Source organism: Poromitra crassiceps (genome assembly GCF_964638095.1).
Source record: "Poromitra crassiceps genome assembly, chromosome: 21".
Classification (NCBI taxonomy): domain Eukaryota; kingdom Metazoa; phylum Chordata; class Actinopteri; order Beryciformes; family Melamphaidae; genus Poromitra; species Poromitra crassiceps.
In genome coordinates, this window is record NC_139638.1 from 11317092 (window position 1) to 11340620 (window position 23529).

At 43.5% G+C, this 23529-nt stretch overlaps 1 protein-coding gene across 3 annotated transcripts in view; it reads left to right on the forward strand.

Moving 5' to 3' along the window:
• Window positions 1-23529, forward strand: part of pip5k1ba (phosphatidylinositol-4-phosphate 5-kinase, type I, beta a) — a gene marked incomplete at its 3' end in the record, with an annotated part of 36068 nt that overhangs the window by 2792 nt on the left and 9747 nt on the right. For 2 of the 3 annotated variants that reach the window (XM_083657917.1, XM_083657916.1), the window contains exons 3-11: window positions 4332-4449; window positions 4637-4789; window positions 5574-5870; window positions 7471-7658; window positions 19302-19382; window positions 19586-19634; window positions 19882-19966; window positions 20060-20197; window positions 20762-20873. In XM_083657917.1, coding sequence (XP_083514043.1) covers window positions 4332-4449; window positions 4637-4789; window positions 5574-5870; window positions 7471-7658; window positions 19302-19382; window positions 19586-19634; window positions 19882-19966; window positions 20060-20197; window positions 20762-20873 — 1221 coding nt within the window. Of the gene's footprint in view, window positions 1-4331; window positions 4450-4636; window positions 4790-5573; window positions 5871-7470; window positions 7659-19301; window positions 19383-19585; window positions 19635-19881; window positions 19967-20059; window positions 20198-20761; window positions 20881-23529 lie in introns of all 3 variants that reach the window. The other variant, XM_083657918.1, reaches the window with a different exon arrangement.

Consider the following 23529-nt stretch of genomic DNA (forward strand, 5'->3'; position numbering starts at 1 on the left):
ACACACTGCTGTACACACTGCTTTACACACTGCTTTACACACTGCTTTACACACTGCTTTACACACTGCTGTACACACTGCTTTACACACTGCTTTACACACTGCTGTACACACTGCTTTACACACTGCTTTACACACTGCTGTACACACTGCTTTACACACTGCTTTACACACTGCTGTACACACTGCTTTACACACTGCTGTACACACTGCTTTACACACTGCTTTACACACTGCTTTACACACTGCTTTAGACACTGCTGTACACACTGCTGTACACACTGCTGTACACACTGCTTTACACACTGCTTTACACACTGCTTTACACACTGCTGTACACACTGCTTTACACACTGCTTTACACACTGCTGTACACACTGCTGTACACACTGCTTTACACACTGCTTTACACACTGCTGTACACACTGCTTTACACACTGCTGTACACACTGCTTTACACACTGCTGTACACACTGATTTACACACTGCTTTACACACTGCTTTACACACTGCTTTACACACTGCTGTACACACTGCTTTACACACTGCTTTACACACTGCTTTACACACATTTGCATTTTCAGACTGTGCCACCGACAAACTGAAATTCTCAGATTGTCCTCTTTACATGGCACATCCTGCCATGTAAAGTCTATGAGAGATTATGTAAGTGTGCGACAAACCTACAGTTTTTCATCTTTTTTTTCAGAACCCCCCCCCCAACTATCTCAGGAGAGTTTTAGACTAGCACATACTCCCTCTGATACATCTTTCCACCTGACAGCGAGGAGTTTCACCGGCAGGATGTAACGTGTGGGAGGATCACGCAGTAATAGTTGAATGGAATATACTGTACTGTACTGTCAGTCACAGTGGCGCCCTTTTTTAGCCCTTTACTCAGCAAGTTGTAGCCTACGTCCATATAGCCTATATCTCACTGCAGAATATGAACGGGGAAATATTCTTTTGGAACCGAGGTGTCACGTGACCGAGGTGTCACGTGACCGAGGTGTCACGTGACCACTGGCGTAAGGATGGGCGGTGCAGGCGGTGTGGTGCACCGGGGCCCAGAGCTGTCAAGGGCCCATGAAGAGCAAGTCTGGCTTTGGGGAGACATAACGTACTTACGGTTTCTGCTGCAGTCCGACTCCAAATAAACTTACATGCTGTATTATGCAGTCAGCACTTGCCCTCATGTAGCTTACTAGGCTAACGAATGATATTAGCTTTAAGTTTAGTTTACTGGATTCAGTGGATTGGCGTCATCGTGTGGGAAAATACGAACGCGTTCTCTTTCCAACGTGTCTTCAGCGGAGTCTCCTGTGAGGTTCTGGTGACATCATTGACCATATATGGAGTTGGAGCAAGAGATGAGGAATATCCCTTCACGTAGCGTAGCCGGTGTCATGCCAAGTTTTGCACCCCCGCCGATAATTGCACCCCCACCATATTTTGGGACTGTTTTAAAGGCACTGTGTGTAAGATTCTGCACTATTAAATATCCCCAAACCAATACCTTGTATATATAGAGGAGGTATAGTGATTTATTTCTGTGTTTACAACTAAGCCACGCCCCCTCCCTGTGTTGTGATGGCCCTCTGTCCTTCCCCTCTAACATCCCGAATCTGTTTAGATAGAAACCCCTCCCCCGAGAAGCCGACCTAGTGAGCCCCTCCCAGCCCACAGCCCAAAACAGAATTTTGTAGACCAAGATGGCGGAACCCTGATGCGGGCATTCCTGACTTTTACATTCCCTGATCCACCTTATGCGGTTTCATACTTTAGCCAAATCGCCGCCGAAAAGAAATATCTCAGACCAGAGTCAACCTTGCCGGTCTGGCTTTCACTAGATGGAGAGCCCTACGAGCAGCTATATCTGGCCTGCAAAGTGACTCGGAGCTGGCCTGTTCTCCTGTACACAGTGGTAAGTAACGTTATCGCGTTTGCATGTCCCATTTCAGTAACGTTACGCATGATAGCGAAATGTACAAGTTGTTATCGATATTGTGAATTTGTTCTGTGAATGTTGTAATCACTTGGCTAACTGTTGCTTTTCACGGCTATTCAAATGACTTTACACTGCTAGTAGCCTGCTGCAGGATTTGATTAGCTTGTCGTTCGTGTATAACTTATACACAGACATTCTGTTGACATGCATGACATAACGTTACTTCCCATTACAAATTCCGCATGCATTTTCTGTTTATAATTACGTCCAGTTGCTGTCACTATGACGCAGAACGGTATAGTAATGTGTAAACACTTAGAAAGGGCATGGAGAAAAGCTAGCTTCGCTAATGTTAGCAGTTTGTTGTTCTATTCTATCTAACTAAGCAACGTTACATTAGAAAATAGCTGTAACACCGTCCAAACAAATCAAGGTTTGGTAAAAGTATCTAATTCATGACAATGTGGAGGAACCCTGCCTTGATATCTACCAGCTACAAAATAGATGATTCAAATTAATACTAAACACGTTTCCATTTGTCTGATTTTCAAGGTGCCAGTCATCCAGAAGATGACAAGATAGAAAACAAGTGGACCCACCATTATGATATTTGAGATGGAGAAATTGTGCTTTTATAGCAAACCTGTATAATACATGTTCTATCATCTTTGATGTTTAGATGTTTGCTGTCTGCAATCTTCTGTACACCAATAAAGTTGATATGACTTCATCCATGTCTCTTGGCCACTATTCTCCATTGTAACATTAGATTTGCCTAAAGCTGAGTGTGTCTAGCTACAGTAGCCTAGTGCCTACCAGTATTTGTGTTTCTGTGTATATATAGCCTACTTTATATAATAGACAGTGTATGTGATGTTTCTCAGTACATTGATTTCACAACTTCGTTTATCAGAAAAAATACTTTATTTGCAAAACTAAAATATGGGCTACACCAGGATGACGTGACCAGTTCCATCAGCTATGCGGTTCTTCAGGATGTCGACAAGATCTGCTATCGTCCTACAGCCGACCTTCCTCTCTGCGACCCTGTCTCCTCTTTGTCCCACTGGTGCTAGCCTGGCTTCAGGCATACAGCTTGGTTTGCCTGCCTATAAAATACAGCAGTGATTCAAGCGTTTGAAATTAGTTTGAACAACTCTAACAATGAGAAAATACTAGCGTTGCACTATGAATACATTTTGGCCATGTCTTGGTATTAGCAGACGAACAAAAACACAGGCTAAGCTACTCACTGTTGACAGACAGCTGTGGTTAGCTAGCGATGTCCCCAACATTGAATTGAAATCATCCTAATTTAGCTATGTCAACCTGGTTTTAGACAACGTTTTGCCTAACTGTACTTAGCAATAGGGCAGGCTATGCAAAAGGTTAGGTTACAATGTAACCTTTTCAAAATCCATGTAACCATTACATGGATTTTGATCGGTTAGCAGATTATACAAATAAGTCTTACCAAGCGGACTATTGTCAATATCCTAAAGGTTTATGACTATCATGTGAAATTTGTCATTACTCAAGCCAAATACATAGCCGAGATGCATTCTTGCTTGTTTTATGTACTTACGTCTGCAGTAGGTAGGCTATGCACAAAATAGTTGTTTATATCTCCGTTGCTTGGGAGGGAGGGAGGGAGGGAGGGAGGTGGGGGAACCAGGAAGTGCTGTGCGCTGGTGGGTGGGATCGAGATTGTTTGGGTAAACAAGTTTTGTTATGGTTTGAAATGGCGACATCTAGTGGACAAAAAAATCACACACAGTGCCTTTAACTTAAGAACAGGGGTGCAAATCTCGGCACGTACAAACTTCCGAGATTTGCACCCCCCTCCATAAAGGCAGGAGAGATCCCCAGGTCTCGAGGTTATCTGTACCCGGATTTTAAGCACCATAAGTCGGCTTCCATGAGCCAGAAGAGAGCCCCAAGCATGGAAGTCACCTCCACGCGGATATCATGCATCAAAGTCAGTCTCCATGAGCCAGGACAGACCCCCTGGCTTGGAGATCACGTCTACCCAGACAATTATATCATTTTTAAACAGTTAAGTTTCCGTATAAATCATTACAATATGCTCCCGGAAGGTGGGGATGCAATTCTCGGCGGGGGTGCAAAACTCGGCATGACACCGGCCCTCTTGTTTTACCCTTCGGGGGTCCTGACGCACAATAGACGGCTAACAATCTGCCTGACGGAAAAAAAAATTAGTGACTCCATATTTTCTATAACAATATAATTGTTAGGTAGGGCCCAGAGCAAATATTTGCACATCGGGGCCCATGGCAATGACGTTACGCCACTGCACGTGACTGTTTTTCCTCATACTTACTTTATGTTTCTCTCTTATTTATTATTTTGCTTTGGTCACCAGTGAGGGAAGCAACCTGACTCCAGCGCACCACTTCCCAGATTTCCGCTTGAAGACCTACGCGCCTCTTGCCTTTCGCTACTTCAGGGAGCTGTTTGGCATCAAACCAGATGACTACCTGGTTAGTGTGGCCAAGAGTCTCTCAAAGACACTACTGACACTCACACACAGAAAGACACACACACACACACACACACACACACACACACACACAGGGGCACACCCACTGTGTTATGATCATTTTATTTCTGTTGGTTTTATTGCAACATGTTGTCATATGAAGGCTGTTCCCGCTGTCTGACTTGCAGTACTCCATGTGTAACGAGCCTTTGATCGAGCTGTCCAACCCCGGGGCGAGCACTTCCTGGTTCTACCTTACCAGCGATGACGAGTTCATCATTAAGACGGTGCAGCACAAGGAGGCCGAGTTCCTGCAGAAACTGCTTCCTGGTTACTACATGGTGAGCCTCGCCCTCCAACGCAAACACACTGCTAGTGCTGACCTCTGGTCACGTGAGGATTTACATGTCAGTAGCAGCTAGACTAGAGAGAGATCTATGCTAAGTTATGGTCAAACACTGAACACAACTCAGATCAGGGAGGTGATACATATTGCTGCTAAAGGTTAAAGACCTTGTACTGTATGTTAAAAATGTATCAGAAATTCAGGAAAAACGGGCTGTTTTTTTTATTTATATTTTGTAAAATTATTGTTTCAGGACAAACAGACCATACAAATATTCCAACGGGACAGAGCAATACAATCACTGTATACATTCAACAGCCAATCAGTCAAGACACAGACACAAATCTTTCCAATCATGACGTTGAGATTCACTGGTTCACTGTACTCCAGACTCATATTGCTGGGTATGATGATGGTATGATGATGGTATGACGATCTTGGTGAGAATAAGATCCACGTCAACTGTAACCCTAATCCTTCTTGCTTAGTTTAAAGAAAACAACTGTTATACTTTAAAATATTTCTTCATCTATTTTGATTTCTGTTTATTTTACTCTGAAATGTATCTTAATACTGTTCTTTTTATGCCCCAATTTATATAGGACCAGGGGTGGGGAAGGAATGGGGTTAAGGGGAAAAAAGAAAAGAAAAATCCTTGTAAATGTACTTAATGAACCCATTGAATGAATAAATACATATTGCAAAAAATAAAATATTTCTTATCCATCACATCTGTTTAACAATCAAATATTGTTTCTGCTCTTACTGTATCATTTTAGAACCTGAATCAGAACCCGAGGACGCTGCTGCCAAAGTTCTACGGGCTTTACTGCATCCAGTGCGGCGGCGTCAACATCCGCTTGGTGGTGATGAACAACGTGCTGCCGCGCGCCATGAAGATGCATTACAAATACGACCTGAAGGGGTCCACGTACAAACGCCGCGCCTCGCGCAAAGAGCGCGCCAAGTCCTCGCCCACGTTCAAAGACCTGGACCTCCAGGAGATGCACGAGGGCCTGCACTTCGACGTGGAGACCTACAACGCCCTGATGAAAACCCTGCAGAGAGACTGCCGGGTGCGTTCACGTAGGGGGCTAGATGATGGATCTGCTAGGACAGTGATTGTCAAAGTGGGGTCCGGGGACATTTTCACTCCGAACAAAACAAAACAAAAAAACATATATTTTTTTAATCTGCTGTTTTTTTAAAACGTTTTGGTCCGATCGTGAATTGTTCTATGGTCTCTCCTGATTCTTAATATAGCTGAATCACAAGTAAAACTATTTTTAAGAGCATTTTACGAAATTTCTATGGGAAAATAAATGGCGGACTTGGTGCGCATGCTGAAGCAGGAAGTGACGTCGACTTTGGCTCTCTATCTCGAGCAATTCAGAGAGTCTGGTGTTACTCGAGTCTAGTCACTCAAGTAACATCAGAGTGGCTGGATATACGAGCCTCCACACACAGAAACTGGCAGTTAACTACTGTAGGAGGCAATCTCACATGTGGATTTAAACTGAGTGGATTTTGCAGATCACATTGAGGTCTTCAATTCGGTCGTATCATACTGCAACTTAGTCCATCATGTCAACATAGCTCCGCTAAATTATTTGGAATAAAACCACGCATTAGGATTCAACCTTTCTTTGACGCAGCCTGAACTGCCCTCCTCCGCCCTCCGATAATATTGTCAGGGTTTCCTGCACAGAATCTGGGGAACAAAAAAAACTTGATCCAAAAAAGAAAAGAAAAAATCTGGGGAAAAAATATGAGATTTTGAAATGAAAACTATGTAGGAACCCTGTGTTGTGTTTATTATGTAAGCAGCCAGGCCCCTCCCCTCCACCCCACTCTCTCTCCCCCAAGCCCTTATGGATGACCTGGTTAAGTTGGCCGCATATTATTTGATTAGTGGGAAAATAACAGCGGCCTCCTCATCCAGGATTACCTCCAACAGAGCAAAGCACCTGACTCGTATGAGCGGACCCAGGAGCAGGAAACAGCCAGTCGAGGCATAACATGCTGCTGTGCGCTCCAGGTTTGTGTATTAGGTAACTCAGTGAAGGCCTCTCTGTTTACAGGAGTTACTGCGTGACATCACAGAGATTGAGGCTTGGGTTGTTCTGTGTGTTTGACTTGCAGATCCAGGTTTAGCCCCTTTTAACTAGGACTTTGCTTGAGTGTCTGCCAAAGGCTGAGAGCTTGTTTTTGAAATGTTTAATAAGTGGGCGGTAAACAATTTGACCGTTCACGTGTCATGGCCAGTTTCTGTTTTACATTACTATATTAACTAGGATGTTATTGTTAAATTGGTATGAATAAATAACTGAAATGAAATGTAATACAAGTACAAGTTAAATTTTAACAGACATGCACAGTAACAATAACATGTCAACAACAAAATCAACAAGAAGCAAATGACAACAGTTCTAAGAATACATTTTATACATCAAGTAGTTGATGTCACAATACATAAATGCTGCACAAAAATGATCATGTGAAACCTTGTTGACCACTTAGAAGTCAGTTCAGCTCCAACAACACCTCTCCTTCCTCAAAGACACCTCAGCAGGGCAGATGCTTGCCGACATGGGGGCTTGAACCCGGAACCTCCAGTTGCAGGACTAATGTAATTGCTTCATGGCTATAGGTTGATTTAGTCTCTGCCTCTGTCAGGTGCTGGAGAGCTTCAAGATCATGGACTACAGTCTCCTGCTGGGGGTCCATGTGTTGGACCAGAAGACTCTGGTCAGGGGGAACCGGGGCGACAGCAAGAGAGGACAGAAGGTCCTCTACTCCACCGCCCTGGAGTCCATCCAGGGGAATGTCAAGGCCCCCGAACCTGTGGCTGACGATGACGACACGTGAGAAAACTCCCTTTTTCTGACTTTGTAAACTGTTTCTCTATCTCTCTGACTTTGTAAACTGTTTCTCTATCTCTCTGGCTTTGTAAACTGTTTCTCTATCTCTCTGACTTTGTAAACTGTTTCTCTATCTCTCTGACTTTGTAAACTGCTTCTCTATCTCTCTGGCTTTGTAAACTGCTTCTCTATCTCTCTGGCTTTGTAAACTGCTTCTCTATCTCTCTGACTTTGTAAACTGCTTCTCTATCTCTCTGGCTTTGTAAACTGTTTCTCTATCTCTCTGACTTTGTAAACTGCTTCTCTATCTCTCTGGCTTTGTAAACTGCTTCTCTATCTCTCTGGCTTTGTAAACTGTTTCTCTATCTCTCTGACTTTGTAAACTGTTTCTCTATCTCTCTGACTCTGTAAACTGCTTCTCTATCTCTCTGACTCTGTAAACTGTTTCTCTATCTCTCTGGCTTTGTAAACTGTTTCTCTATCTCTCTGACTCTGTAAACTGCTTCTCTATCTCTCTGACTTTGTAAACTGCTTCTCTATCTCTCTGGCTTCGTAGAACATGCAGCGATGGACAAGTAATTATAGAGCTCCACAGCTGGCATAACCAGTAAAAGCCAGCAGGGGGAGTCAGGAGTCAGTAATGGCAATGCAGGCATACACAAAATTGATCAACATAATAAATCCACAACAATTCTATTCACCTCACAAAAAACAAGTAAATGAAATCACCTCATTCAGTATTAAGGGAGTGAATCCAATAGGTCTCCCTCTTGAGGATTTTATCTCTATTATATATTATATACTAACTCTAACCCTACGTGGCATATTCACTGTTTCAATGCCCATATAATGCAGGTCACTCAAACTGTGTTTCAAGCTATTAAAATGTCTCGCAACATGCTCGCAACTGGTGACTTCTCATCATGGTTGCGTATAGAACATTTGTGTGCGCAGATTGTGGTTTTTAACTCATTTTGTTTGACCAACAACATAGTATAAATGACACAATCATTTCAACAGGTAAACAACATATCTGCTGTTACATGTGATCCTGCCTCTAAGATTAATGTCAGCACCAGACTTAGGATGAGTGAAATGAATGAAAAGAATGTACACAATTATGACAAGGAAAATTACCACTAGGCTTATTAGAACGAGAAAGAAAATGGGTTATTAATTAATGGGTGGGCCTCTTGCGCAGATTTGCGCAAATCTGACTTCACTAGAAAATCCTGTAAATGAGAAAAGACCTCTTATTCAAAATGTGGGTGGAGTTTAAAAAGCATAACTAATTTGAACGTCATTTCCAATATGTGGAAATATCTCCTCACTACATCTTTGACTGAATTAGAGGTGTCTCTGGAACTGGGTTGAAGTAAATCAGACGACTGAACTTGGCGTACTACTTTGTTGAGATGATTCTCCAGTAATGCGTCCTCATATCCCCTCTCTTAAAAACAAACACAAAGATTTTTAGCGTGTAACAGGGGCGGTTTTAGCATCAGAGCTTTGGGTGGGCTCAGCCCACCCAAAGGTCATGGACCACTGAACCCCTAGGGGGGTCCGGGGGCATGCCCCCCCGGAAGAAAATTTTGTACAGTTTCAAGTAAAAATGGATCAAACTGGCGCACTTTGAGATCAAAATGAAGAGACTAGATCTATGAAGAACTACACACATCAATATCTTCTTTACCGTTCTGTGGTTTTACAGCAATGAAAAAATAATTGTTTCCCTATATATACTATATATATTCTGCATACAGGTTACTATATGGTAGAATTATGCTTGCATAAATAATACCAAAATCACTTCAGGGGAGTTTCAAGTAAAGTAACATTTTGCTTTGTAGGCAAAACAAAAGTAAAATTAAATCAAAAGGAAACTTCCTAACTTATTGGCTGGAATAATATTCCGACAAGATAATAATATACTGTAAGCACTAAAGCAGGAGTTTGCAGTCAACTAGTTGAAATTAATATGTGGCAGTATTTGTGGGGGTCAAAATCTATGTAGGGTGTACCACCACAAATAGATCAGTGTATGGGAAACACTGACTATTAAATTGTGTGACTAGAAAGACACCAATAAATCTGAGAAAATGTACTTTAATTTTGAACAACAGCACTACAACGGTGGCATTACAAATGGTATTATGAAATTATTGTGTGAAAAAACAAGAATGCCACTTTTTTCATGAACTTTAAGCAGAAAATTAAAAAATAGTTTTAAAGCAAAAATAAATAATAAATAAAGATAATTTTAACATTGGCTCAACCAGCCCATCTTACTGACCACCAGGGGTCCTGGTCCTTAATCCCTTTTTATTACTCCCATGCCACTGGTACTGTACACAAACAAGGCTGTTTAAATATCTGCCTTGCACTCCCTTAGAGCAGGGGTGTCAGACTCATATTAGGTAGAGGGCCGGATTTGTTCAACTGAGACCTCATGGGGGCCGGATTTTTTTTTTACTAAAATCAATTCGACTCATTTACCCATTTACTTAACAGAAGAAATACTGCTCTTTCCATTTCTCTTGAAACTGCTGCATTCCGTGTCAACCTTTCTCTTTTTCGACAGCATCTTGTTCAGGGGTGGACTGGGATCATAATTCAGGCCGGGCATTAGATACCAAGCAGGCCAGGCCGATACGGGCCAACGCGCGTGCCGGCGTCAGAAAAATTTGGGCCGTTTAAAGCTCAATTTGGGCCGTTTGAAGCCAGATGTGGGCCGTTTGAAGCCCAATTTGGGTCGTTTAAAGCCAGATTTGGGCCGTTTGAAGCCCAATTTGGGCCGTTTGAAGCCCAATTTGGGCCAAGTCCAATTTTACAATGAGATGCACCCACTTTAATCCTGAATAAAGTAATAAAACCACTAGTAAACCAGTAGGCGGCGCCTGGCCTGCTGTTCAGTGAGTGGCCTGACTGCGGGCACAATTTTTTTTTTTTTTTTTTGCAGGCCAGGCCAGGCCAGGCCAGGCCAGGCCACCGGGCATTTGTCCGACGTGCCCGATTATGCAGTCCGCGCCTGATCTTGTTGATTCTTTTGTTTTTTGGTAGGTAGCTGAATGCACGATTCAATTCCAGCGTGGCATCATGGCGGCTTTGTTTACACCTGATGACCTACTGACATACTTCCTTGTAGTGCAGGTTAATTAACTTATGAATGACCTCTTAGCTTGCTTATTAGCCACACGTAGTTCATGATAATGGGGTGCGAATTTAATAATAATAATAATATATATATATATATTTTTTAATATTCCAAAACATCTCGCGGGCCGGATGAAACCTGCCCGTGGGCCGGATCCGGCCCGCGGGCCGTATCTCTGACATCCCTGCCTTAGATCCCTGCCTTAGAGGGAAATAACAAGCCTGTAAGAACTTTTATTGAGATACTGAACTAACATCACAGCAAGACATAAGTGATGCCATGCATGCATGTTAAGCTATCGTCATCATCACATCAGACAGGCTGTGTAAAGCCCTACCTTCCTCCAGTCCACCTGTTTGTCTGGCAGGCACAGCGACAAGTTCTTTTGTTTAGCCTACGACAACGTTACGTGCTAATTTGCATATCAATATGCGCTAATTAAGTAACTACTAACGACTCTGACTGCTCAATGCTCACCTCAGTTTCATTGATCATGAGTGGGGAGAACGATTGTGTGGACTGTGGAGGACCACTTCGCTGCTGTACTGTGTGTGTGACCTGTGTGAAGTGATGTGGGATTAGGCAGCCGCGGTTCTAGAAACTTTTCGGGTGGGCTGAACCCCCCTAACTTTTTGTCTCAGCCCACCCTAAGAACATAGAGTGGGGGGAAAACATGCACACAGCGCATTGAGTGTAGTCAGAAACTGCTACTAATGCCACCATGGATTTGGAGAGGGATAAAAAAAAAAAAAAAAAAAAAAGTTTTTTTGCCTCTATTTTTTTGGGTGGGCTGAGACTATTTTTGGGTGGGCTAAAGCCCACCCAAAAACGGCCTAGAACCGCCCCTGTGTAACTCAAAATAATTGGCAGAATCACAAATGCATTTAATCCTCAGTAATTGACTATATGGTAGACTTCTTTTAAGAGCTGGTGAATGAAAACCGTTGAATGTTTCGATCAGTTTCCTTTTTATAAACTTGGGTGTGTAAAGCGGTTCCAATACAACTTCTCAATAGCAATTGTCCATCTCAATTGAACAATTGAAATGCAGGATAATATAAGATACAAACATGTAATTTTCAAATAACATATTTGTTTAATCTCATTTTGCGACACTGATTTGCATTTTATCATTCATTTAGAACAGAATTGTTATGACAATCACTCGATCAATGGTCTCACAATATGTTTTCACTGATAGACAATGATAATAATGAAATATTGTCCAGCCCAATATTAAGTGAGCCCTGTTGTGTGGAGTATCATGTGTCTCTTCAGGTTTTGTTTATAACCAAAACATTTATCACAGACTGAGCATTTAAATGGTTTATCTCCTGTGTGGACTCTCATGTGTTTGTTCAAGTATCCGTTATGACCAAAACATTTACCACAGACTGAGCATTTAATTCGCTTCTCTCCTGTGTGAATTCTCATGTGTTCTTTCAAGTGTTCTTCATGACAAAAACTGTGGCCACAGACTGAGCATTTAAATGGCTTCTCTCGTGTGTGGATTCTCATGTGTTGTGTCAAGGTTGCTTTATGACCAAAACCTTTACCACAGACTGAGCAATTAAATGGCTTCTCTCCTGTGTGGACTCTCATGTGTGTTATCAAGGTGTATTTATGACCAAAACTGTTACCACACACTGAGCATTTAAATTGCTTCTCTCCTGTGTGGACACTCATGTGTTGTTTCAAGTTTTCTTTACGACAAAAAGTGTTACCACAGACTGAGCATTTAAATTGCTTCTCTCCTGTGTGGACTTTCATGTGTCTTGTGAAGGTTTTTTTCTGACCAAAACTTTTGCCACAGACTGAGCAATTAAATAACTTATCTCCTGTGTGGACAGCACTAGCTAGTTCTGATACTCCACAGTCCTCTCCATCAGCTTCTGTTTTCATCTGTTCAGTTGAGCTGCAGGCTAGAGGCTCTGCCTCTCTGTTCTCCTCAGTTTGGCTTTGATGAAGCTGTGAGGACTGAGGTTTCTCGTCCTCATCTTCACTCTTCACAGTGACAACAATGAATTGGAACTTGGTGATATCAGCCTCCTCCAGCCCTGGAAGCTGCTCTCCCTCCTGACTGATCCAGAGTTCCTCCTGTTCCTCTTTATTGTCTCGGTGCTCTGGGTCCTGCTGAAGCTGCTCTCCCTCCTGACTGATCCAGAGTTCCTCCTGTTCCTCTTTAATGTTTGGAGGCTCTGGGTCCTCCTGGTCCTCTTTAATGTGCGGAGGCTCTGGGTCCTCCTGTTCCTCTTTAATGTGTGGGGGCTCTGGGTCCTCCTGGTCCTCTTTAATGTGTGGAGGCTCTGGGTCCTCCTGGTCCTCTTTAATGTTTGGAGGCTCTGGGTCCTCCTGGTCCTCTTTAATGTGTGGAGGCTCTGGGTCCTCCTGGTCCTCTTTAATGTGTGGAGGCGCTGGGTCCTCCTGTTCCTCTTTAATGTTTGGAGGCTCTGGGTCCTCCTGTTCCTCTTTAATGTTTGGAGGCTCTGGGTCCTCCTGGTCCAAACTGGAGCTCCACTCCTGCAGCTCATGGGGAACTTCTTCTTTAATGACCAACAGCTGCTGGAAGTCTGGAGGTACAGCTGCTCTGTGTAACCGCACTACAGGATTTAAAACAGTGTCCAGCAGCCTTCGTTGTTGCTTGTTCATGTTGGAAGAACGGCCACAGCTAGTCGCTAGTTAAGTTCACCAACGCTTTTCTTCCTGAACGTTTACTGACAAACGTTGTTCTTCGAAGCTCCAATAAACGTTGGTTCCATGTCGCTGTTCCGACCTCTCGCTGTTCCGACCTCCCCTCTCCCACCCCCCATGCCTAAACCTAACCTCCCCCAGACCCTAACCCAAAACCTAACCTCTCCCAGACCCTAACCCAAAACCTAACCTCTCCCACCCCCACGCCTAAACCTAACCTCCCCCAGACCCTAACCCAAAACCTAACCTCTCCCACCCCCCACGCCTAAACCTAAGGTCGGCATTGCGAGTGGTCGGCATAGCGGGTGGACACCATAAACGTTAGCGTAGCTCCTTTAGCTTCACAGCTAACTCATCTGAGTCCATGAGAGAGAGGAGCTTCTTCTTCCTCCTCTGTGCTAAAGTTTATAATATATTTGTGATAATATCATACATACATAGTCTAATGAAAGGGGGGAACATCGGTATACCTCAGCTCAAGAATATTTACACGAGGGATCCATCCGAATTGAGCTCAACCGCCGAACCTCTGTTTTTCTAGCAACAAACGCACCGCTTCTTCTTCATTGGTGTTTCCCGTTTTGGGATAGGTGACGCCAACCTCTGCTGCCCTCTATCGGCGGTTTGCGTCATATCACCCGTAAAGATGTGTGTGTAGCTCATGGTGTGTCAAACCTATCGAAGGCTAATTACCTGGAACCACTTAGCCACACTGCCATCCACTCACAACACATGAATAGATTGTGAATTATTTATGCTACAACCGCAAAGAAAAGTTGACAATATCACATTATTACCTATTTCACCTTCCAAAAGCAGTGATTACATTTGTGACTGACAATCAGAATCAGAATCAGCTTTATTGGCCAAGTATGCAAAACACATAGGCTACAAGGAATTGGGCTCCGGTTAGCTTTGCTCTCAAGTACACACAGAGTACACAAGTACACACATATAGAGAAAAATAAAAAAGGAGAAAGGTTACACATAGTCAAGGCAAGAATACTTTGTAAAAATACTCTTTTTACAGTGACTGCTATATACAATGTGGTGACTGTGCTATATACAATGTAGTAAAGTGTCTGTTTTTAAATATGAATATATTAGGGAGTGTACAGTCAAAGTTTACGGTAGGTGTGCAAGCCCTTAGTTGTGTATTTTGTATTGTATTTTTATTTATTTATTTGGGGGGGGGGGGGGGGGGGGGGCGGGGGCAGGCTGTTCTCTTTTTGAAGGAATTTGAATAGGGTACCAGGGTACAAATATACACACAAGCTATTTACACCCGGGTGTAAATAGTCAAATCGGATATTTACACCCAGGTGTAAATAGCATCTGCCAGAGCAATAAATGCCACCAGATAGACACTTTTCTATGTATTTGCTGTAATCTGATGTCAAACAGCAATATCAGGCTATCTTGTCTCAATTGAGTGTCTTATGTATATGGGATCAAATAACATAATCATGATCCGATAGGCCTTCAGGAATTGAGTGAGAGGGGGCGCCTTTTTTCAAGCTTTGTCTGGGGAGGGGCACCTTTTTTCAAGCTTTGTCTGTGGGGAGGCCTACAGTTCCAGACTCAAAACCCCTGCGCTATAGATGACAGATCAATATAACCTACAGTCCTCACTCTTAATGGAGGGAGGGGCTACAGTGTGTGTGGGAAGCGGTGAAGTGCTGTGATCATCAGACCTCTCTGGATGACAAGCAAGTAGAGCAAACCAGCATCAGCCGTACCAAATGCTTTGGGATTGAAGGACACTCAATCAGACAGCAACTAGAATACATTGGCTCTTAATCACCAGATGGAGACGGATGCAGACGTAAATCCAACTGCAGAGACTAATCCAACTGAAACCCCATTACTGCCCCACCACCCATGCAAAAAACTAATTAAGTAACTTTGGCTACTTTTTGTTACTTTTACTGAAGTAGATTTTTTTAACTAGTAAGTTTACTTCTACTTAACTAAAATTACATTAACACTACTTCTACTTGAGTAGATTATTGTTGTACTCTTTTGACCCCTGGTGATAGCATTAAGATACAGAAACCATACGCAAAGTATTTTAAGGGTTAAAGTGCAAGTTCATACAAAGCCTTTCTTTCTTTCTCTCATGTTCTTGAATGTTTCGATCAGTTTCCTTTTTATAAACTTGGGTGTGTAAAGCGGTTCCAATACAACTTCTCAATAGCAATTGTCCATCTCAATTGAACAATTGAAATGCAGGATAATATAAGATACAAAGATGTAATTTTCAAATAACAGCCCCTCATTTGTTTAATCTCATTTTGCGACACTGATTTGCATTTTATCATTCATTTAGAACAGAATTGTTATGACAATCACTCGATCAATGGTCTCACAATATGTTTTCACTGATAGACAATGATAATAATGAAATATTGTCCAGCCCAATATTAAGTGAGCCATGTTGTGTGGAGTATCATGTGTCTCTTCAGGGTTTGTTTAACCAAAACTGTTACCACAGACTGAGCATTTCAATTGGTTTATCTACTGTGTGGACTCTCATGTGTGTTGTCAAGGTTCCTTTATGACTAAAACTGTTACCACAGACTGAGCATTTAAATGGCTTCTCTTGTGTGTGGATTCTCATGTGTGTTATCAAGGCTGCATTCTGACCAAAACCTTTACCACAGACTGAGCAATTAAATGGCTTCTCTCCTGTGTGGACTCTCATGTGTTGTTTCAAGCTTCCTTTATGACCAAAACTGTTACCACAGACTGAGCATTTCAATTGCTTCTCTATCTCTTTCTCTACTGTGTGGAGTATCATGTGTTTCTTCAGGGTTTGTTTATAACTACAACATTTACCACAGACGGCGCAAGTAAATGGCTTCTCTCCTGTGTGGACTCTCATGTGTTTCTTCAGCGCTTCTCTGTAACCAAAACTGTTACCACAGACTGAGCATTTAAATTGCTTCTCTCCTGTGTGGACTCTCATGTGTCTTGTCAAGTCTCTGTTACCACAAACTGAACAACTAAAGTGTTTATTCGCCAGAACTTCCCTGTTTTTCTGTGAGTCTAAACCTGACTGAGGTTGACTAGTTTCCGTCCAATCATCACTGTCTTCAGTCTCGGAAGAGTCTGAAGTCTTGCCAGCACTAGCTAGTTCTGATACTCCACAGTCCTCTCCATCAGCTTCTGTTTTCATCTGTTCAGTTGAGCTGCTGGCTAGAGGATCTGCATCTCTCTTCCCCTCAGTTTGGCTTTGATGAAGCTGTAAGGACTGAGGTTTCTCTTCATCATCTTCACTCTTCACAGGAACAGGAGTGAATTGGAACTTGGTGACATCAGCCTCCTCCAGCCCTGGAAGCTGCTCCCCCTCCTGACTGATCCAGAGTTCCTCCTGTTCCTCTTTAATGTGTGGGGGCCCTGGGTCCTCCTGGTCCTCTTTAATGTGTGGAGGCTCTGGGTCCTCCTGGTCCTCTTTAATGTGTGGAGGCTCTGGGTCCTCCTGGTCCTCTTTAATGTGTGGGGGCTCTGGGTCCTCCTGGTCCAAACTGGGGCTCCACTCCTGCAGCTCAGGGGGAACTTCTTCTTTAATGACCAACAGCAGCTGGAAGTCTGGAGGTACAGCTGCTCTGTGTAACCGCACTACAGGATTTAAAACAGTGTCCAGCAGCCTTCGTTGTTGCTTGTTCATGTTGGAAGGAGAAGATTCTAGCCTGATAACAGACTGAATTGTTAACTTGTTACACTCCATTTCCTTCTCCAGAAGCAGTCTGACGAAGGCCTGAACTCAGACAAAGAAGCCTCCTCCTCCTCGTACTTCTTTCAAACAGCCCAAATATCTCTTCAACGGCCACAGCTAGTCGATAGTTAAGTTCACCAACCCTGTCGGGTTTTTGGACATTTCCATATAGTTACACGGAACTTCTCTTCCTGAACGTTTACTGACAAACGTTGTTCTTCAAAGCTCCAATAAACGTTAGCGTAGCTCCTTTAGCTTCACAGCTAACTAATCTGAGTCCATGAGAGAGAGAGGAGCTTCTTCTTCCTCCTCTGTGCTAAAGTTTATAATATATTTGTGATAATATCATACATACATACATAGTCTAATGAAAGGGGGGGACATCGGTACTCAGCTCAAGAATATTTACACGAGGGATCCATCCGAATTGAGCTAATAACAACCGCCGAACTTCTGTTCCGCCAGCAACACACCCACCGCTTCTTCTTCTTCTACTAGTGTTTTATGGCGGTTGGCAAACAATTTATGGTGCATTACCGCCACCTTCTGAAATGGAGTGTGGATCAGAATGGATTTCTAAAACACTACACTATATGTTCTTCTACTTAGTACAGTTTCCTCTAAAAATGAAAATATATCCCTATACCCCACATTCCCTGAATTCAACTGTAACATTTATTTTAACTCCAGCTTGATACGATTGCTCTCCAATCTGTTGTTGAGGATCTACCGCTTCTTCTTCATTGGTGTTTCCCGTTTTGGGATAGGTGACGCCAACTTCTGCTGCCCTCCATCGGCGGTTTGCGTCATATCACCTGTGAAGATGTTTGTGTAGCTCATGGTGTGTAGTAGCCTCAAACCTATCGAAGGCAAATTACCTGGAACCACTTAGCCACACTGCCATCCACTCACAACACATGAATAGAGTGTGAATTATTTATGCTACAACGCAAAGAAAAGTTGGCAATATCACATTATTACCTATTTCACCTTCCAAAAGCAGTGATTACATTTGTGACTAACTGACAAGTCCTTAGTTGTGTATTTTGTAGAAAAGTTTTTATTTTTATTTATTTATTTTTATTTTTATTTATTTGGGGGGGGGGATCAGGGTACAAATATACACACAAGCTATTTACACCCGGGTGTAAATGGTCAAATCGGATATTTACACCCAGGTGTAAATAGCATCTGCCAGAGTAATAAATGCCACCAGATAGACACTTTTCTATGTATTTGCTGTAATCTGATGTCAAACAACAATATCAGGCTATCTTGTCTCAATTGTTGAGTGTCTTATGTATATGGGATCAAATAACATAATCATGATCCAAAAGGCCTTCAGGAATTTCAAGCTTTGTCTGTGGGGAGGCCCACAGTCCCAGACTCAAAACCCCTGCGCTATAGATGACAGATCAATATAACCAGTCCCCACTGTTAATGGAGGGAGGGGCTACAGTGTGTGTGGGAAGCGGTGAAGTGCTGTGATCATCAGACCTCTCTGGATGACAAGCAAGTAGAGCAAACCAGCATCAGCCGTACCAAATGCTTTGGGATTGAAGGACACTCAATCAGACAGCAACTAGAATACATTGGCTCTTAATCACCAGATGGAGACGGATGCAGACGTAAATCCAACTGTAGAGACTAATCCAACTGAAACCCCATCCCCCCCCCCCCCCCCCCACACACACACACACACCTGCAAAAAACTAATTAAGTAACTTTGGCTATTTTTTGTTACTTTTACTCAAGTAGATTTTTTTTAACTAGTAAGTTCACTTCTACTTAACTAAAATTACATTAACACTACTTCTACTTGAGTAGATTATTGTTGTACTCTTTTGACCCCTGGTGATAGCATTAAGATACAGAAACCCTACGCAAAGTATTTTAAGGATTAAAGTGCAAGTTCATACAAAGCCTTTCTTTCTTTCTTTCTCTCGTTCTTTCTCTCATGTTCTTCTTCTTTTTCATTTTCTCTTCGTTGCACTTCAATCTGCATATTCTCAGCCCACTGAGCCATTCAAAAGCATTGTCGTCACTGTTACTTGTAAAGTGGGCCTTTTTTTGTCTTGTTCAGAATGGGTGGGATCCCTGCCAAACATAAAGACGAGAAGTTGCTCATCTTTTTAGGAATCATTGATATCCTGCAGTCCTACAGGTAAGACATAATATGGCATTTTAGTCACTAGGCTATTTATTACACACAGTATATTATAGGAACAGACACTTTTCACCAGGGCAGCCAGTCTTTTAGTCATTAAATGAATGTTCTAGATTAAAGGTGTAAAGACAAGAGACGTGTAATATTATTATAATATTAATATCTAGGCTATAATTTATCACCGGATGTTGTTTCCTCAGGTTCATCAAGAAGGTGGAACACTCCTGGAAAGCCTTGGTGCATGATGGGGTATGCAACTCCTTACCTCGCTTTTCATACATCGGACATATCTAACTATTTGTGTGTGTGTGTGTGTGTGTGTGTGTGTGTCATCTGACATTATCTAACTTAATTTGTGTGTGTGTGTGTGTGTGTGTGTCATCTGACATTATCTAACTATTCGTCTGTGTGTGCGTGTGTGTGTGATCTGACATTATCTAACTTCATTTGTTTGTGTGTGTGTGTGTGTTGTGACTTTTTTCCATGTGTTTTCTAGGACACGGTGTCAGTTCACAGGCCTAACTTTTATGCAGACAGATTTATGAAATTCATGGGCTCAACTGTATTCAAAAAGCTTCAACGTAAGTTTCTCCACTAACAACTCCTGTGTTTTGTATAATAACAATAGTTAGATACTGAGTGATTCTCTATCTCTCTCTCTCTCTCTCTCTCAGCTTTGAGAGGAGCCTCTTCTAGGAGGAAGAGAGGTTCTCTCCACGCAAAGTCAGCTTCTCAGGAGTTCCTGTCTCCACTCAAGGAGGAGCAGAGGGAGGAGAACAAGACCCAGAGCATGGACAACCTGGATGGACCTTGTAAGCTTAAACATAAATGACATGACATCACATTTTAGGTGCATTTAGCAGATGCTCTTATCCAGAGCATCCAGACACAATCTGGATTTTGAAATGGTCATTAGTGGAAATGTTGCCCTGATCAAATGTAAGACAGACTCCCATGTTGCTGAAGTGCCAGGTAAACACAGGTAAACACAGGTAAACACAGGTAAACACAGGTAAACACAGGTAAACACAGGGAGAAAAGGTAAAGAGAAAGGTATAGAAGAGTATACTGACTTTTTTTTTAGCAAACAAATAAATAAAAAATAAGAAGGGGGAAAAAGCTCTTTGAATATGAATATTATTAGTGCTTCATCTCTGTGCACCAGGATGCAAATGCTACCTCTTTTTAAGATTCCAGCTAAGCTAGTTAGTTTCCAGCCTGCACTCAAATAGGCTCCACACTCACAGTGCAAAGTGGCAGGCTGTGGTTCAAGTTAGGGTTACATCTGATGAGCTCTACAAACTTCAAAATATCATTCCCTCCTTTGCTCCATGTCCTGGTTCATTCATCCATTCATGCAGGATGTGTTTTTGCAGACAGAGCGTTCAGCTCCTCCAAGCACCCAGACCTCGTCCCCAGACCTGCTGGAGTGAACCGCTCCGTTTCTTTTGCGTCCGCCAAAAAAGATGAAGAGGAGCTTGACAACAGGTTGTGTGTACGTGTGTGTGTGTGTGTGTGTGTGTGTGTGTGTGTGTGTGTGTGTGTGTGTGTGTGTGTGTGTGTGTGTGTGTGTGTGTGTGTGTGTGTGTGTGCGTGCGTGCGTGCGTGCGTGCGTGCGTGCGTGCGTGCGTGCGTGCGTGTACGCTGTTGTCGGATCAAAGCCTTGTCAGTTTTCTTTATGTTTAGAAGAAACAACTATCTTTATTTTTTATAAATTGTGGCTAATGCATTAGAAGTTTTGCCACAGGGTTGAATAAGCCCCAAGTGTCATGACCCTATAGGGCCTATAGTATAGTGTCAAAACCTATCAATGAACATACAGGTAAAAACATTCATATCATAAATTTCTTGTATTGACATTATTGTTGGCAGTGGTGTAGTACTCGAGTCCAGGACTCAGACTCATGACTGGACTTGGACTCATGCATTCGGATTCGGACGTTGGAGACTCAGACTTGTTGATAGGGACTGTTTTTGTTTGTTTATAATAGGCTGTAATAATTTGGCACGAGATGTTAATGTGATGTTAATACTGTGACTATTAACCTACATGTGGATTCATGCTCATGTTCAGTAACTCCAGACTCGCACTCAGGTAATGGGGACTCGACTCTGCACTCTTCTTTGGTGACTCGGACTGGAAAACTGGGGACTGGAGATATAGTGACTCAACTACAACAGTGATTGTGGGCCGTCCGGGTAGTGTAGTGGTATTCCCTGCCTACCAACGCGAGGGTCGCAGATTCGTATCCATGTGTTACCTCCGGCTTGGTCGGGCGTCCATACAGGCACGATTGCCTGTGCCTGAGGCTGAGGGTGGGAGCCGCATTGGGAAAGCCACAATTTATGACATCACTGATGACATCGTCACTGGGACTATGTGTGTGTGTGAGTGAATTTATTACATCACTTGTGATGTCATCAGTGGGACAGACAGAGTACTAGCTCTCCTCTCTCTCCCTCCCTCGCCTCCTCTCCTCTCTCTCCCTCTCCATCAGTCTCTCTCCCCCTCTCTCTCCCTCAGTCTCTCTCCTGAGCCTCCTCAGTCTCTCCCGTGATCCTCAGACGGATGACATCATCACTGATGACATCATCACTTATGACATCACTGATGATGTCATCAGTGGGACTGATGGTGGGACATGGGACAGAGAAACAGACAAACAAACAGAGCCCTAGCTCCTATAGACGGTTTTCACCAGCTGCAACCCCACAGCACTTCCTTTTTCTCAGCTTCTTCTGTGTTTTATGGCGGTTGGCATCCTTAAATGTTGCATTATCACCACCTGAATTGTATCAGCTTCACAGTGCTAACTATTGACAGTGTCCACTTTCTCAGCTATTCATGGGAAAACACTGACATAGCTTTTGCTATGTAAACGTTTAAATGTAAAGATAGGCCTATGCGTGCAATAACGTACTGATAGTCAGCTTACTCTGTAACATGTAGCTTTTATTAGCCTCTCAGGCTAGGTCCAGGACGCAATCTTTTTTTTCCCCATGATGGCGAAGGCATGACTCGCCCCTCTCTGCCTTGGCTGACTGCACTCGGCTGCTCTAGCCTGTTTCCCAGGCGAGCCAGAAGTCATCTCAAACGAGCCATTATAGCCTATTGTGGCGGAATGAGGCGCACACCGAGGCAGATCCTTTGGCTTATCAAACTCTTTATTAGCGAGCGAACAGACACACATAAAGGCAGGCACGCCAACACCTCGCTAGCTTGTCCTACCTAGCCTAGCTCTCCCCAGCACGTCTGCTCTCTTCCAGCTCCACACAGCTCTCCCCTTCCTCCCCTAGTCTCCACCCACTGGCCCTATGCTCCCTTCACTTGCCACTCCAAAACCCCAAACCCCACATGCACAGAACAACATAACAGACAGATACAGTTAGACATACACCCTACTAGCTATCCCATAATACTCCACCTTTCCCCGCGCTACACTGCCCCCCCCTTTTTAAACCATTTGCCCCCAAATGACACCCCAAAACAACCCTACATCAACACTATAAGCCATTCAACATTTTACATTTTAAACAGAACATTTCCCCTTTTTATTCCCTTTTATTCCCCCCCCGCACATCACATCCCCAAGTCCCACGTGCATCTAGCCCATCTCCGTTTCTGATGTTACCATGGCACAGGTGGTCCTACCCTTCCCCACTCAACAGTTTTGTTCCCCCTCCCCGCACCGCACTCAACACAGCAAAGGCAGTAGTCCTCTACCTCTTCCTCCATCTGCACCCAGTAGAAATGTCGACAAAGGCGGCTGAGTGTCTCTTCAGGCCCGCGATGCCCCTGACCGCTGCGGCCCCTGTGCGCCCCCCGTAGCACCAACCCCCGCAGGCAGCTGGGCACAACCACGACTCTGCCACTCTTCCCGCGCCCTTCCAACCCCAGAATCCCCGACTCCCACACCCTCAGGTCCGGAAACAACTCCCACAGTCCCTTCGTGGTACTTGAACACATGCCAACCTCCTCCACGGAAGGCCGGCGTCCAAACGCCACCCACTTGCGCACCGGTCCAACGCTAGTGTCCTCCTCCTGTCTGCGTATCCACTCCTCCACATCGACATCCCCCATAGTCACGTTCTCATCCTCCACCTGTAGACGCTTGTCCTTTCGCCCTCCACCAGGGGGCGGCGA